At 40.4% G+C, this 15,316-nt stretch overlaps 1 protein-coding gene across 2 annotated transcripts in view; it reads right to left on the bottom strand.

Annotated features, from left to right (window-relative positions):
• Positions 1-6,579, bottom strand: part of CPAMD8 (C3 and PZP like alpha-2-macroglobulin domain containing 8) — a 58,366-nt gene extending 51,787 nt beyond the window's left edge. For both annotated transcript variants that reach the window (XM_032994717.2, XM_032994718.2), the window contains exons 1-4: positions 6,392-6,579; positions 4,047-4,198; positions 2,771-2,793; positions 111-276 (exon numbers count right to left, since the gene is read on the bottom strand). In XM_032994717.2, the coding sequence (XP_032850608.2) occupies positions 111-276; positions 2,771-2,793; positions 4,047-4,198; positions 6,392-6,474 (424 nt within the window). In that variant the 5' untranslated portion in view covers positions 6,475-6,579. The remainder of the gene's footprint in view (positions 1-110; positions 277-2,770; positions 2,794-4,046; positions 4,199-6,391) is intronic.
• Between the last annotated feature and the right edge of the window lie 8,737 nt (positions 6,580-15,316).

Below are 15,316 nucleotides of genomic sequence, written 5' to 3'. Positions count from 1 at the left end.
TCATCACAGCTGACACTGAACAGAGTATTTGATCCTAGAATCTACCTTTGAAAAAGTGTTTTGCTTGAAAGCAGCCCTATCATCTGGCAAGTTCTCCAAGGTCACTTTACCTTTCTGCTTGGGTTTATAAACAGGTTTATCGGTCTGGATGAACACTGATGATCCTTTGCTATCAATGGTTACTGTGGTATAGTTGTGAAAAATGTAGCCTTCCTCTGCTAGATGCCGGTTGCCCCAGACTTTCAGATGCGCTTGTCCACGAAGTCCTGAAGGTACCTAGAAAACAAACCATGACGTAAGGAGCCTTGAGCTTTCTGGGGAATATAACTGACAGTGAAGTGAGCACAGAGCAGCCACCTGCTGCATTTCAGTCTAACTATGTGTTAGTAATAAAAAGAAAATGAAGAACATACTAGATCTTTCACAATGTATAAACTTCAAAGGAGGCAAAGTCATGCTAAAAACACGGCAGGAAATTCTCCTCTACCCTTTCTTTATCACTCAAGCAAAGCAATATTTGATCTACATGTGCAGCTTCCACTAAAGAAGGTGTGTTACATGGGGAAATGAACGATGCTATGGAAGACATGGCTCTACTGATAGAGGGAAAAAAACAAAAACAAAACAACAAAACAAAACAAAAACAAACAAACACAAAAAAAAACCAAACCAAAGCATGCATACTTGCACATTTTCATCTAGATGCTCAGAGATATGAGACTTTTAAAATTACATTAAATTAAAAATTAGAAAGTAAAAAATCTGATAATGCACAAATATTATGATAATAGGTCATAATTTGAGAGCAAATAAAATAAAGTAAATAAATCTGAAATCAACAATGACACTGCAGATTTTATTCAACAGTGAGTTATACTCTTCGGATAAAGAAATCTACAACATCTGGCATAACTGCTGATGCTTCCTATTACCTAGGTCTATATTATACCTTCTTGAAATGAAAGAAATAGATACTTATGTACTTGTATATTAGCACAGTAAAGGGTGGGGGAGTATCAAACCCTTTCTAGACCTGACTTCCAGACAGTTTAACTACTGGCAGGACAGAGCAATATCAACATCAGTCATATAGTAATTACAGAGAAGGCAAAGAAAACTCCGGAGTGTGCCACGCAGGCAGAGTAGGTCCGGTCAGTCATGACAGACCATCACCGAGCTAGTTAGACTTCCGTAAGTCAAAGGCTTTAATTTACTTATAGGCCAACGGTAATGTAGATGTGCAGTCAGTGCAGTGAAGGCATCTAGGCTGTGCTACAGTAACACAGTGGAACTGTTCCCAAATACCTGGATCTGCTGCAAAGAAACAGAGTGTTTTTCTTATGGCACTGCATAGAAAAACCTCATTCAGTCATGACCAGCTTCAGTCAAGAGCTAGAGATGCAATACGGACAGGTTTTTTCCCAGGGTCATATGCTGATTAGTCTGGCAAACTATCCAGAGCCTACAGCTCCGCATGGTGCTAGCTACTGCTATTCCAGAAGCACATCACAATTTAATATTTATATGATTTGTTCCACCCACTCCATTTCCTCCTGTCAGGGGTGACAACTCTAAAGCAAGTCCTAACTTAAGAGATTCAACATTTTTAAGACTTGTTCTTCAGTCCAGCTTCATTTTGCCTACATTTGAAGTTATAAAAATCCACTGGAAATCACCAAACATAATACACCTCTTTCAGTTCAAAATATTTTGATGGTGTTTAATCAACAAGACTGAAAACTCATATTGCTTTGAATTTACACCCCAATTTTCAAAGATCTAGGAAGAGGGATGGAGACAAAGGTCCTATACGAGCATGGAAGCACAGCCAGATTATCTCACAGAAACCATGAAAATGTCTTCATTTTTCTCTGTATGGTCTCACTTAGTCCTACATACAGCAGAAACTAAATTACTTCTTTCAATGAGCAGTGAACTCTGAACTGGTAGCATATAGCTCACTCCTTGGCATGAGGAAGGATAACTCACACAAGGTACAAAGCAGAGGACATCTTTTACAGGATATCTTTCTGCTGTAGGAATTAATACCTTTCACTGCACCCCAGATCTTCTGTATCCTTGGGATTGAAATAAAGCCAGCTATTACTTTAAAAAGTGTTATTTACTAAGGCAAGTATATGTAATTTTTTTTTTAATGGCTACTGAAACTCTCTGCCAGAACTGCATTTAAATTCATCATCATTTCACTCCACTAAAAACCCCTCTTTGGAAATAAAAAGTTTTTCTCGTTCCCCGCATCTCTTTCGTATGGGTAAGCTTCATTTTATGGACTATGCTGATGGCAAAATCACTAATGTCAAAGGCTAAAATGTAGACAAAACTGGTGTAAGCCTATGTTTTTTAAATGATGTAGCAGTACAAGAATAACTAGCAGAGACACAACGTTAAATATTCTGCCATTTCTATGAACTTCTGTGGTCTGTCCAGTGCTCCACATCACTTACATAGGAATATGTAGTGCCATTCTTATAAAATAATCACAACATAGAACTTCTTGTTGAACAATGACCCACAGGTTCAGTCACTGATTTTCTTCAGTGGTGTCAGGCCCTGACAGAGGAGTTGTGATGGATTAAGCTTTGTTTTTCTCACTCTCCACTCTTCCTCTTGTGAATGTTGTTCCATCCTTAGTGTGTGCACCAGAATGTGACCCGTATTTGTGCCGCAGCTGCTCAGAGAGCAATGCTTGGTGTGGTTGAAGGCAAGTCCCTCATGTTTTCACCAAAGTCTTAAAATAATTGACACTCACCTTCAGTTTAATTGTTCCTTTATCTAAAAGGAAAAAGAGAGAGAGAGAGTTATTCTTCCAAAGCTAAGGTACTAACGCTTTAGACATTTGCAGCTGAGTGAAAGGAGACCCCACGTCATACAGTTAACTGCAATACCCCTTCATTATGATTTCACCTGAAGTAATTTTCCTGCACTGTGTAAAACAATCTGCAGGGTGAACAGTAGAGTTCTCAAAAATAAACTTGGTCCACATTTATTGACAATTTTTGCCCAAGGTAAGCTGCAAAGTGCTCTATGGTTAGAGAGTACCAGTGAGGCTGAGGTTTTAGCACAGGCCATCCTATGCTTACAGAAGTATTTTGCTGTAAAAAGGACGTGACCTCTTTTGGGACTTGAATAATTCTCAGAACAAACACTCATAGAATCTATTGTGATTGCTGGATACAGCCATACCTAAGATCTCTCTTTAGCATATGTTGTCCACATGTGTAAGCATCACTCCCTTTGAATTACTTAACAATTGTCAGCCAATTTCAAAGACGACAAAGGGAAGATAAAACCAGAGACAATCTGTTCCAAGAAAGGAAATGGCTTTTATATAACTGCCAGTTTTTACACACAGAAGGGTTAAAACATGATGGTTAAAGACTCTGATTGCCTGAGCCTTGTATACATTACAGCTTACACCACTACTAGCAGCGGTAGAACAGCACTACTGGATTTTCATTTTCACTAATGTAAATTAATTAAGTATTAAGTTGGACATCATCAAAACACTTCTTGTCTTTACACACGGGACAGCGAGGTATCGGTCTTGGATTTTAAACACTTATCCAACTGCACAAAAATTACCACCTCTCTCAGCAATACTCAGTCCTGAAGATGGGGAGATTGCATTTCCAGTACTCATTTTAAAATAAGGGTAGAAAATTATGAAGTTTTTATAGAGTTTATATTTTGTTTTAAAGCCAACTTATTTTATTCCGTATACAGCTCCCTAGTGACAAACATTCAGGTTTCAAAAGGAAAGATACTCACTATAAAACTCGAGTATCAATTATCCAGAGTCTCCGTATGTCTTGGTGTTCCAACATTCCTTGAATGTTTGAGATCACATACATCAAAACCACACTAGCGCAATCAACTGAGAATGTTTAGCAGTGGTCAATGAATTAAATATTAGTTTGGTTCTAGTTCTGTGATCACCTAAAACAATTCTCTAAGAGATACTGATGTGCTCCCACAGCACATCAACCTATAAACTAGTTGTCAAGGTCAGAATTACAGGAACTTACCCAGAACTGTTCCGTGGCCTCGTGACACAGTTTCTCCTTTGACTACTAACTGAATCTGGACTGTTGTCTCCTTGACAGAGTTAAAGATGGTTATGCTTATAGCTTCCTCAACACCAGATCGGAAAACAGAAGGTGCTGCAATCAAATAGCCCCTGAGGAGCAAAATTGGAAGTGGACTGTTAAGAACAGCAGCAAGAGTGTGATCTTTATATTTGCCCCTGTAGAGTCACATTCATGACCAGCAGCATTCTAGGCCTATATCTAATATGCATAAATGAAGACAGAATGTACACAGAAATTAACTGAACCTAAGTGGCTTACGAATCCTTAGTATTTAAATATTTAAAGATGTTGATATTTATGTTTATTGCATATATATATATAAAAAAAATTATTTGTACGCTATATATAAACAAACTAAATATATAACTAGATAATAATAAAAAAGGTGAAGTTCATGCAAGAATAAGGAGGTACCTGAGCCTGCAATAGAGTTTTGCAGATAATGCTTTGTTTTGAAACAGTTTAGATACTTCTAACATTTTTGCCTCAATTATTTTTCACGGCTCTGTTTTCAAAAGAAGTGACTCTCAGTGCTGACACTCAGCACTTTCTAAATGTCAGACTCGCATACATGTAATGCATCTAAACTTCCAATTCATATAGAAGCAGCCCAGAAACTGCAGTTACAAGATTGGGCTCAAATTCTCAGTTCTGCTACCACTTTTTTATTCAAACAATGATACCCTGCATGTTTATAAAACCCAGCAGAAAGGAATTATTTTAGCAAGCACACACAGAGTTTTAAAGCCACCCTAGACGACCTCCCCTATAAACTACAATCCTTGTGTTTCTGAATGGAATTGGTACATTCCTCTGTGCTGAATGGCACCATGCCATGAACTTGTCAACAAAAAGCATTACAGACTCTGAGCTCTTTGATGCGTTGGGCTGTAAGCAACACATTTATATTCTCTTCATGACATACCTTTATGGGGTTTTTTCTACCCAAAAGGGTTTTTTTAAGTGAGACGATTCCTCACATGACTCTTTAAGCCAAATTTCTCAGCCTATGCCTTTCCACAGTTGCATGAGCCAGGTTGCCTTAGTTCATGATTAATTATCACTTTGGGATGAGGATGATGGTGTTTTACAGCTCCCAAGTCATCTTTTATCAAATTCCAACCCCATGTTTCTCTCTCAGCAGGCCTCATTGCCATGGAGATCCCATTACCCCCAAAGGAAGTTCAGATCTCTGTGGCATTTGAGTTAAATTGTATGGGGTACTTGCAGATTCAAAACCTTATGGTTGCCAGGTTTGAAAATTCATCAGAACAATAATAAATAACAATAAAAAGTTACTACTTAGCCTGCAAATTCTTGGTAAGGCAGACATAGCTGATCTAGTTGCAGGGGGAGAAAGAGGACCATCTGCATCCAGTACGAAATGATTAGATTCAAACTGTCACATAAGCACAGCACTACAGTGCCATATGTGAAGCACATGTATTCACATTGTTCTAAATTGCTGCAACTCTTTCTGAAGTATCAATCTGCTGACGCGACTATTTAAATCACTTAATAAGTGGCATTTGAATATTAAATATTTAACTTGGCAATTAAGCAGTTAACTTGACAGTGACCGGACAGATCCTTTAAGCACATTTGACTAACAGCTCTGTCAGGTTACACCAATACTTGGCAGAACGTGAAATATTTTCTAGTAAGCAAGTGAAAATAAGTTCTCCATGGCACTCAGTTAATGCAGCTATTCATGAAGTTGACGGGCTATAGTAAGCTAAGGATAAAGAACAAAGCAATCCTTAATCAAAGTTAACCTAAAGACACTGGAACGAGCTGTGGATTCAATTTCTAAAAGCCAGAGAACTTTCCCCGCAGTGAAATGTTTCTCCCTGGATGATTTTCCCCACAAGAATGCTTCACATGCTCTTCGGGAGCGCCCAGCATTACCTTCAACCATCCCAAGCACAACAGCAGCCCCTGTGCAACACCCCGGATTCCTTAAATAATTGTTTGCAGATAAAAGCTTTGCAGCCGCTCGCTGGAGGAGCTAGAGGCAGGTATTTCTAAGGAGGCTTTTTTTTTTTTTTTTTTTCCTCCTCCTTTCCCTATGCTATGCACTTTTGCACCGGCGAGTACAAACGTGCTGCTCGGCTTGGGAACCGCCGCAGCTCGCCTCCCCGACCCCAGCCCCTTGAGGGGACTTTTCCCAGGTTTTTGTGAAGGGGCCGGTGCAGCCACCCCCGGGCCCTCTCGCAGAGGGGGGTGTGTGTGTGCCACCCCGCCACCCTTGCCAGGGAGCTCGCCCTCCTCCCGGTACTTACTGCCTCTCTAGGGGCTGGGCTGCGCTCAGGCTGCAGAGGGTCAGGAGGACCCCCCAGGCGCAGCCGGGCTCTTTGCGGGGCATGGTGCTCCGGAGCCCCCCGGCCACGGCGCTCTCGGGCAGGCAGGAGAAGCCTTTTGTTCCCGGCGAGCGCAGCCCGAGCTTCCCCGCCGCCCCGCTCCCGGGCTCGGCTCCCCGGTGCCTCTGGCCGCCGCCCCCGCCGCGTCCCCGCCCCCGGGCCGCCCCCTCCTGGCCCCGGTGCCCGCTCGGCTCCGGCCCCGGCTCTTTGTCTGCGGCTCCCCGCCTGCTCCTGACAGCGTGCACCGGGGGAGGGGGCCGGTCCCCGCCCCTCCGCCTCCCGGCCCCGGCCGCTCCCAGGTGCGCTGCGCGCCCGGCCCCGCTCCGCTCCGCCAGCCCTGACAGCGCGGCCGGGCCGGGCTTCTGCCCCCCAGAGCTGCTGCTCTGCCGAGCCCAGCCCGCCCGCCACAGCACCTGCCCGAGCTCTCTCTGCCTTCCTCCTCCACTCCCCGTGGGTGCCGGGGCAAAAGTTTAAATTCCCAAAGGTCCCCTCAACCTGGACCAGGGCACAGCACTCCCTGCATCCCGCTTGACTGAGCCTTGGGACTGCGAGGCACTCCATGGACCACTGCCGAAGAACCGCTTTCCAAGTCAAAATCCAGTGCCGGGAGTGATGCTACACTCTCCTCCTCCCTCCTTAGGCCCGAATCTATCCATCTCCATCCCTCCGTGCCCACCCTGGTTCCCGGGGCTCGGGACAGGAGGGGGAGCTCTCACTGCACTACTCTGAAGAAGAGGGTGCAGCCTAAGAGTAGAGTTTACACAAATCAGGGAAAAGCATACCCAACGCAGCAGCAGAGATTCAAGGTGAGAGAATAAAGGCCATGTCCCACAGCAGTGGATTAAATGCCACATAGAGATATCAAGGAATGATTTCTTCGATCCTTGCTGGAAACAGTCTGGGCAAGGCAGGATCCCAGATGTGCTGCAATAGAGCTATACTCACCTCAGAATAAATTCAAGCCCTCAGCGTAGGTAGTTTCTTATTTTCCCCCAAACAGTACACACCTGGATTAGGGTAAACTATGAGGAAAAGAGAAAGAAAGTTATGAAATACTACATTTTTTTTTCTAGGTTAGCTCCCTTATTTGAACCTCAGTTCCATTTCTTCTAAAAATCACTGATATGGAGCCCAGCATTTTATTTAGCAAAAATACAGATTTGTATTCAAAAGTCAACTCAATAGTTTACCAAAGGCCCTTTCTTCTGGCTTTTGGACAAGAAAAGCAGCAAATCAAGGTGCTAAAGCTGCTCAATTATTAAAATGATTGTTCTTTACTTCAGTCATCATTTATTTTAGCAGTAACATTACTAGCTAACACATTTTCTGCAAGTCAGTCCATTCTCTAAAAATACGATGTCATCAAAAGGAGTGAGGTTTCCCTGACTACTTCAGCAATAGGACTCCAGAGGCTGTTCAGTCCATGGCCAGGAGAGCAACAAAATGGTGCCTAAATTTTTATCCTGTTTTAAACTTACACTAATTTTAATATTATTTTTGTTAAAAAAAAAAAAAAAAAAAAAAAGTTACCTTCGCAGCTTTTAGTTATTCAGATTATCTTCAGTAATGGCTAACACTGCTAGAGGTAGCTACATTTTCCTACTTAAACTTACCTTAAAACAGCATTGCCTTATTTTTGTGGCGAGGCACAACAAATGTAAAAGATGAGGGAACAGATTTTGTCAAATTAAAAAAAAAGCAAGCTAAACTAGGGCTTTAAAAAATATCTCTCACCTGAAAATTCTTTACACCAGACAACTTAAACAGTCTCAAATCAAAAGGACGATATATTTTGCAAGGCTCATTAGTTTTTAGGATTGGACACAACAGTTAAAATCATAGCCAAGCAAGTTGGGAAGGTTTTAAAGAAATCACCTATTTAAACCACTCTTATTACATCAACAATCCTTGACTAATGTTTGCCCACAGGTCCTGTTTAAAGACTTGCCCTAATTATCAAGATCGGGGCAGAGAATTTAAGGAATTTTATTCAATACAATAAGAACATCAGAATTATGCTCTCATTACTGAACAAGAAGTTTTTAAAGATTGTGCACCACCTTGGGAAAAGTTATTTTCATTTATTTTTAATGGGATTTTTCTAGCGATAGCTCATCTGTGGGAGGAGTTGTAGAATGTCTTGGAGCAGTTTTCAGCTTTTAATATTATGTAAGCTGAATCCATTTTGCTTGCTGCTATGCTATTTAAGCACAACTGCTCCTCTCTTGCTCACTTCATTGCTCATGTATCTTCACATGACAAAACAACACTATGAGAGCTACCAAGGGACTCTTTTGTTTGCCCCAAATTGAAGACACGTGCAAGAAAGCATGAAGTCAAAAAGAGGCCCTCCTAACACATCTTTTCTCTCCATCTTTAAAGTATATAGGGTTTCTCATATGATCTCTCATTCCTCAGAAATGTATAATTGTACTCAAATAGTACTACTCTTGTACTAAGAGTTGTATGAACTTGTACTAGCTGTGACAGTCAAGGATATAAATAAGGCAGTACCTGTAAGAATAGGTAATGTATTTTCTTAGATTATGTTAATTAGTTTAAGACACTAACACTCTCCTCCAAAGACCTTGCACTAGTACTTGTTGGGGTGATGTCAGTTCAACTGACATTACACTGGGTTTATATGGAATTAAATATAATGGCTGCCTTTCAGATTTTGTAAGAGCTGTATTTTTCTATAAATATTTCACTAGAAATTAGCTTTGTCTTTCTCCATACTAAATGCAACTATTGCACAGCCGAGATCAACATTTTACTTGCACCTACTCTGTCTCAAACCTAGGTCACACTTCAGTTTATGATACTCTTTAACAAAATAACTCTGTTTATAATGCAGCTTGGCTTTTGCAACTTAACTAGAGATGGAAGTAGCTAGATTGTCTAAATTTAAAAAGGTTGATTCTTCCTTACCGCGGCATTCTCCCTCTGTTTATTCCAACTCATTCAAACTGCAGAATCATAGAGATCATTTCCCAAGGAAACCAGCTAGGCTTTATGAGAAGCATCTTATTAGAAAGTACATTAAAGTGGCAATGCTTTTGTTTGTTTGTTTTGTTTATTGAAACAAACCAAAACATGCAAAGATAAACTGGTAATTCCAAATTCTTTTTCAGCTTCATCATATTATCCAATACATCCACAGAACCCTGTATGCCTCAATATTTTCCTGTCTGCAAAGCAGCCATACTAATGTTAGCCTCCTTCCTCAGGGCAACAATTAAGAGCATGTTGGAATCCTTTGGTTAAAGACAATAAGGCGGCAAAATTAAGATGAAGCATCTCTGCTGTTCTCATGGTATAACAGCCTATAACTGATGTACAGTACCTCGCCATTCAAACTGATGATTTTGACAGTAGTACTGCAGAGATCAGGTATGTTTTGGGTGAAATAGCATCACGCTTCTAAAAAAATATTATCTCTACACTTAATCCATACCTCTTGCAAGAGCAGATCCACAAATGCTTCCTTACAGACTCATGCCTGAGATCTACAGATTATGTAGCAAAAAAATCAAAGTGCCACTAAACACCCATTCTGTCATACACACTTTATCTTTGAAAAAGCTCAAAGTATGGACTTTGAAGAAGCAACAGGATTTAGCAATGAATTGATGAATGCAGCAGAGTAACTTCTAAAATGGAACTCCATCATCTTCAGCATAATGTTATAATATTTCTGATCACAAACCCAGGTATTTCTACATTTTGGCAATCACAGCAAGAAATTATCATTATGTGGACTATACCCCCTTTTAAATAATAGTCGACTTTTAAAAAAGGAGACATTTCTTCCAAAATGAAGGTCTTCTATTTGATATTTACTGACTACAAGACATATCAGGCAATTACAGTCTCTAAAGACGGCAAACCATCTTCTAATTATGAAAGTATGTGCAATCCTGTAAATAAAGCTAGAATCAGCTTGGTCAGAAAAGAAAAAAAAAAAAAAGGAGGCTTTAGATATCATTACAAACTATTTAGTTACTGAAATGGAATTTTCTGTGCCTGCCAAAATGAATCCTATTCAGTGTGATGCAACAGGTGTTGGAATTCCAGCAGCCGCCTGCAACCCACATCTGGTAATAGTTAAGAGTTTAAAGGAAGTTCTGTAAGAACTGCTTATGTATAAAAACTATTCATCAGTCAAATCTATGGGCCATATTCACCCACCCGCTTGCACTGTGCATAGTTCAGATTTTTATTTAGTTTACAAAAAATGTAATCCTGCTCCTCATGAAATTTTAGGAATCTCAGGCACTTGTCCAGGTCGAAAGCGTGCGGGGATTGGTGTGGCTATACCAGTGTGTCAAAAAGGTGAGGGAAGGACTGCAGTCTATACAAGGTGGGAATACACCTATATTGGTTCTGACAAGATCTAATTTATATCCTGAGTGCTTGTACAAGCTCATCATTGCAAAAGAAAGCATTCCACCCCCATCCTATGTCCCACCTACTTGATAAATAAGCTATATGCAATGTTAAAATGATTGGACAGGTAGCTGTCAAACAAAACCAGAGTTAACACTAAGCCCTAAATAATACTAATTCTTGAGAACTGCTACTCTCAGCTGTGCCTCCTTTCACCTTTTTTTCACCACAATTGCAAATTCAAATCAGCAAGACTACTCACAAGAATCAAGTGGTCAGATTACACCATTAATAATTAGCCCTTGTTAACTGCCTCAGCGAGTGTTATCACTAACTTGTCACAGTATGACTGGACCTAAAGGCATGGGAGGGAATACTCACTCATTTAAAGATTTTGAGAATACATGCATAAATTGTGCACATAAAGAAAGATACGCAGTAAAAAGAAGGCTATTAATTATTTGGTTTTGCACTGTCCGATACGCACTAGATTTCAGTGGAAGCTCAGTGAAAAATAAAAAACAACGTACAAGTCTGGCTTTAAGGAAGCCAGTCATTTGTGTCCCCCCCTTATCAATGGAAAAACATTCATGTCAGTCATTACATACCACCAGAGAATAATAAGGTCTTAGTTAATTTTTACAGCATTATATTCATGGTAGAAAACCCCACACCCATTTCTTTAACTCCCAGTTTTGTTCTCCCTTTGTGTTTCTGTGACAGCCTCCTTTCTGTAGCCAAACACAGATATCTAATGTAGAAACTGATAACTGCAAAACAAGTGTCCTATTGGCTTTGCCATATTACTGCAAGCTTACCAGCAATGAGAATGTCTGTTAACAGAAACTACACCGGTCCAGATACAGAGTGGTAGAAACAAGACTGATCCTGCCTCTTGGGAATACAAGCATCTCTAGAACTAAATTACAAGGAAAGGATAATTAAAGAGCACATAAAAAATAAGATTATGAGTAGCATTTAACAGAATAATTATATTAAGCATACAGTTATTAAATATTGGTCAAAAATACTTATTAATCCTATTCACAAAAGGAGAGGCTGATCTTTCAGAGCAGTATAACATTTTAATTCCTGACAAAAATTACTGAAATAGTACTAACAAATCATTCATATGGGCAATGTTGATTTAGAACATGAATAGAGCACTGTGCTTAATCAGAAGTGGCTGTCATTAAGACATTTAGTAAGAAATTATTTCCCAATTTTCTACTCAGCCTCTGTGTATGACTGGTGGAATAGAAGTTTGTGCATAGTCTGGTGCTTGGGAGTTTTATACATAAATAAGGGATCTAGAGAGGTTGTGAAGTCTCCACACTTAAGTTAGTAAAAATTCAGCTGGACACCTTTCTAACTAGGAACAAGTAGAGGTGTCTTTTTATCATAAAAATCGTATTAATTTGAGAAATTGGATTTTGTTCAGTTAGGCGAAGACAAATTTCTTATGACAAAAAAGGTAGCAAGAAAGGGTTAAGGGCTCTCAACATCTTTGGGCACTGCCCATCCAGATACTATACTTACCCTGTCCATAATACGCTGAATTTGTGTAAGTGTACTAACATTGCTCTATAGTCAAGCTCCTAAGCTTCATCCTGGTTTAGCTGGGGATCAGTGCTGCACTCCTAGTCACTTCTTTAGCATTTCACTTACTGAAATAGTCTAAAAATTTCAGAATAAATACACAACAAAGCCTGAGTGCCACAGACAGAGAATCTTTTTGGGCAGTAGTCCTGAACTCTACTGTTCAATCAGCTGTTTAACTTCCCACCCCTACATGCAGTAGATATTAAAACAAGAAATTAAGCTTTAATATCCTACAGGTCATCTCCAAATGCACATTGTCTATATAAACAAAAAATTAGTTATGTCTTAAATGGAAAATTGTTTGCTTCCCTAAGATACGAAATTTAAGATCTTGAAATACCAGGAAACTCGCTAAGTCTTGCACATATATTACCACACAAATATTTTAAAAGAAACTGATCAGAGGCATTTGAGACCCCTCTGCAAACCTAGTCCTCCACCCTTGTGCTTGCTTTACAGACCACACACAAATGCAGGAGAAGAAACAACCTAAAATCATTTTTGTGAGTTGAACAGGAATGCTCACATAATCACTGGAAACCCTCTTAATTGGTGTGGCTCAGTGGTGCATTTCAGAGCTGTTAGATCTTCTGCCGCTGTGGAACTCTTTTCATGTCCTGGCAATCACAGTCCAGCCAGCAGTTTGTTTATCATATTCAGTATGAGTTTCCGGATCTCCAACAAAGTGGTATTTACTCCGAGGCAGGGAAGACTTCAGTAATCCAGTAAGTTCTCATTAGCCTAAAATGCAGAAACATCTGCTGGGGTCATGAGCTGCTTACTTGCTGATGATGAGCAAAGAACCAGCTCCATTTGAAGCTAGTGTGAACAAAGAATTGCAGGGTTGGGGGGTGGTGGTGAAGAGGCAAACCGGCCTCAATTATCTCCTGGGCTGCAGCTCCACTACAGCGCACCACAGGCACAGGGGGATGCTCCCTCACCTTGGCCCCGGAGACCCTGTCACAGAAAGCACAGGTATTACAGGCAAAAATGCTTTGACTCAGCCCTCCTGAGCTGGTGCTCAAAACAGTCAGGCAACACCAGTGTAACTGAAGAGAAGGTGCTCAGAGCTCCCCGAGAAATACCAGAATCCAGGCAGTGCTAACCTAGCTTACAATTATCTTTGCCGATTTCTTTTTCAACAATTAAGAGAATTTCACTGGGGATGAACACTGACATTTCTGTGCTCCGCTCCTTCCTATCCAGGCTCTCAGACCTAGCTGGTTTGTTTCACAACGGCTTTCAGTTTTTGAAGAGAAAAAAAGTCTCCCTCTTCCCCCCCAGAAAAGCACCTTTGGACACATGAACGTTACCAATTGGTCAGTAAGAACTTCTGGTCTAAAAGATTAATACATAGGTAACAAATACTGTGCAAGTTCAGATAGAACAAAACTAAATCTACATTGATACAAGTTTCAGAAAGGAAAACATTATTAATTGTAGGTAATAAAAAACAGCAACAACAACAAAAAGAGATTGATAACCTGAATAAAAAGAGCCTTTAAGTTGTTTAGGATTCCAACTGATTCAGAGCACATGACATCGTCAGAAAATAACTGGAAAATACAAAATAAGTGGTGTCACATCTGTTTAGCTCCTGCTCCAGTGATTCTGCAGTTCTTTGTTTTGTTTGCACAGTGTTAAATATGGTAGCACCTAATTCTGTGGCTATTTTAAGGTTGAGAAGCCTAAAACACTCCAGCAGAGTCAAACCAGAACCACTTAGAAAGAATATTCAGGAAAACCAAGAGGGAAAAGTCTCCTTTCAAAACAGTTTAAAACCCTTTCCTGGAGAGGCTGAGCTGCTTTATCTAACATTTGTTCCATCATGTGTACAAAGAATTACACAAGTGTTCAATTTAAGAAGAACATCTAGAATGCACAAATCAATGCCCATGATTCTTCTGAAACAATGAGTGCACATCCCCAAGCACTTCATTGTTTTGTACATGCAGTTGGCCTTTAGCTCCAGGACCCCCTTTGCTTTAGGCTTGTGTACAGATAATGGCTGCCATCTGCAGTAGAAAGGATGAACTGCTTCCCCAAAAGATTTAGTCTTTCAGTGTGATCACAGCAAGCAGAATCTTTCGTTGCCACTCTTCTTCAGGGAAGAAAACTAATAGTATTCTACTTTATAGTGAAAATTTGTGTTGCTGTCTGTTGCTTATGTAACATTTGGGTATACATACGTACACACACACTAGTATCTCAATGGTAGAAAGTCACTGGACAGAAGAGGATCGGTTTAATTTAAAAGTATTTATTAAAAAAATTTTTTTAGACCAGCAATGAGGTCTACCATTAAGAAATCCTAGGCAAGACACTCTGACTTATGTCTGTGCACAGACAGAATTATCAAGACACTATAAACTTGATTTTCAGTTCATCTCTCTCATATTTAAGAACACCCCTCTCGACTTTTGAGTCCCAGAATGACACATTTTCATGAGCAGGTTAAAGGCATGAGGGCACACATCCTAGAAATTACCCAAACCTTGGAAAAACGGTTGTTTGACCAGCAGTTTTATCATACAGGAGCCTTTCTACCAGTATCTCCACCCACTGAAAAGAAACAGACCACGGATTTGCAGCTAACCCATGACTTGCTTGCTTAGCAAAGTTCCCCATCCAGTGGCCAACCCTGGAGCTGCAGCTCCTGGTCCAGGCCCCGAACACGATCCTGCTGCGTGAAGCACCTGTAACTCACAGACTGAACAGCAGCACACGGGGGTGAACTATAAGATGCAGTCCATCTAACATGTTTGAGGAAGAAGAAATAGATAAATAACTTAAAATAACTCAGTGCCCTCCCACTGGCTCATGGATAAGTTCCTGTGAAAAAAAATGACACTGATA

Source organism: Tyto alba, unplaced genomic scaffold (assembly GCF_018691265.1).
Source record: "Tyto alba isolate M040663 unplaced genomic scaffold, T.alba_DEE_v4.0 Super-Scaffold_20000042, whole genome shotgun sequence".
Taxonomy (NCBI): Eukaryota; Metazoa; Chordata; class Aves; order Strigiformes; family Tytonidae; genus Tyto; species Tyto alba.
Note: the sequence above shows the minus strand (reverse complement) of the source record. Positions and strands in the feature narration are given on the sequence as shown.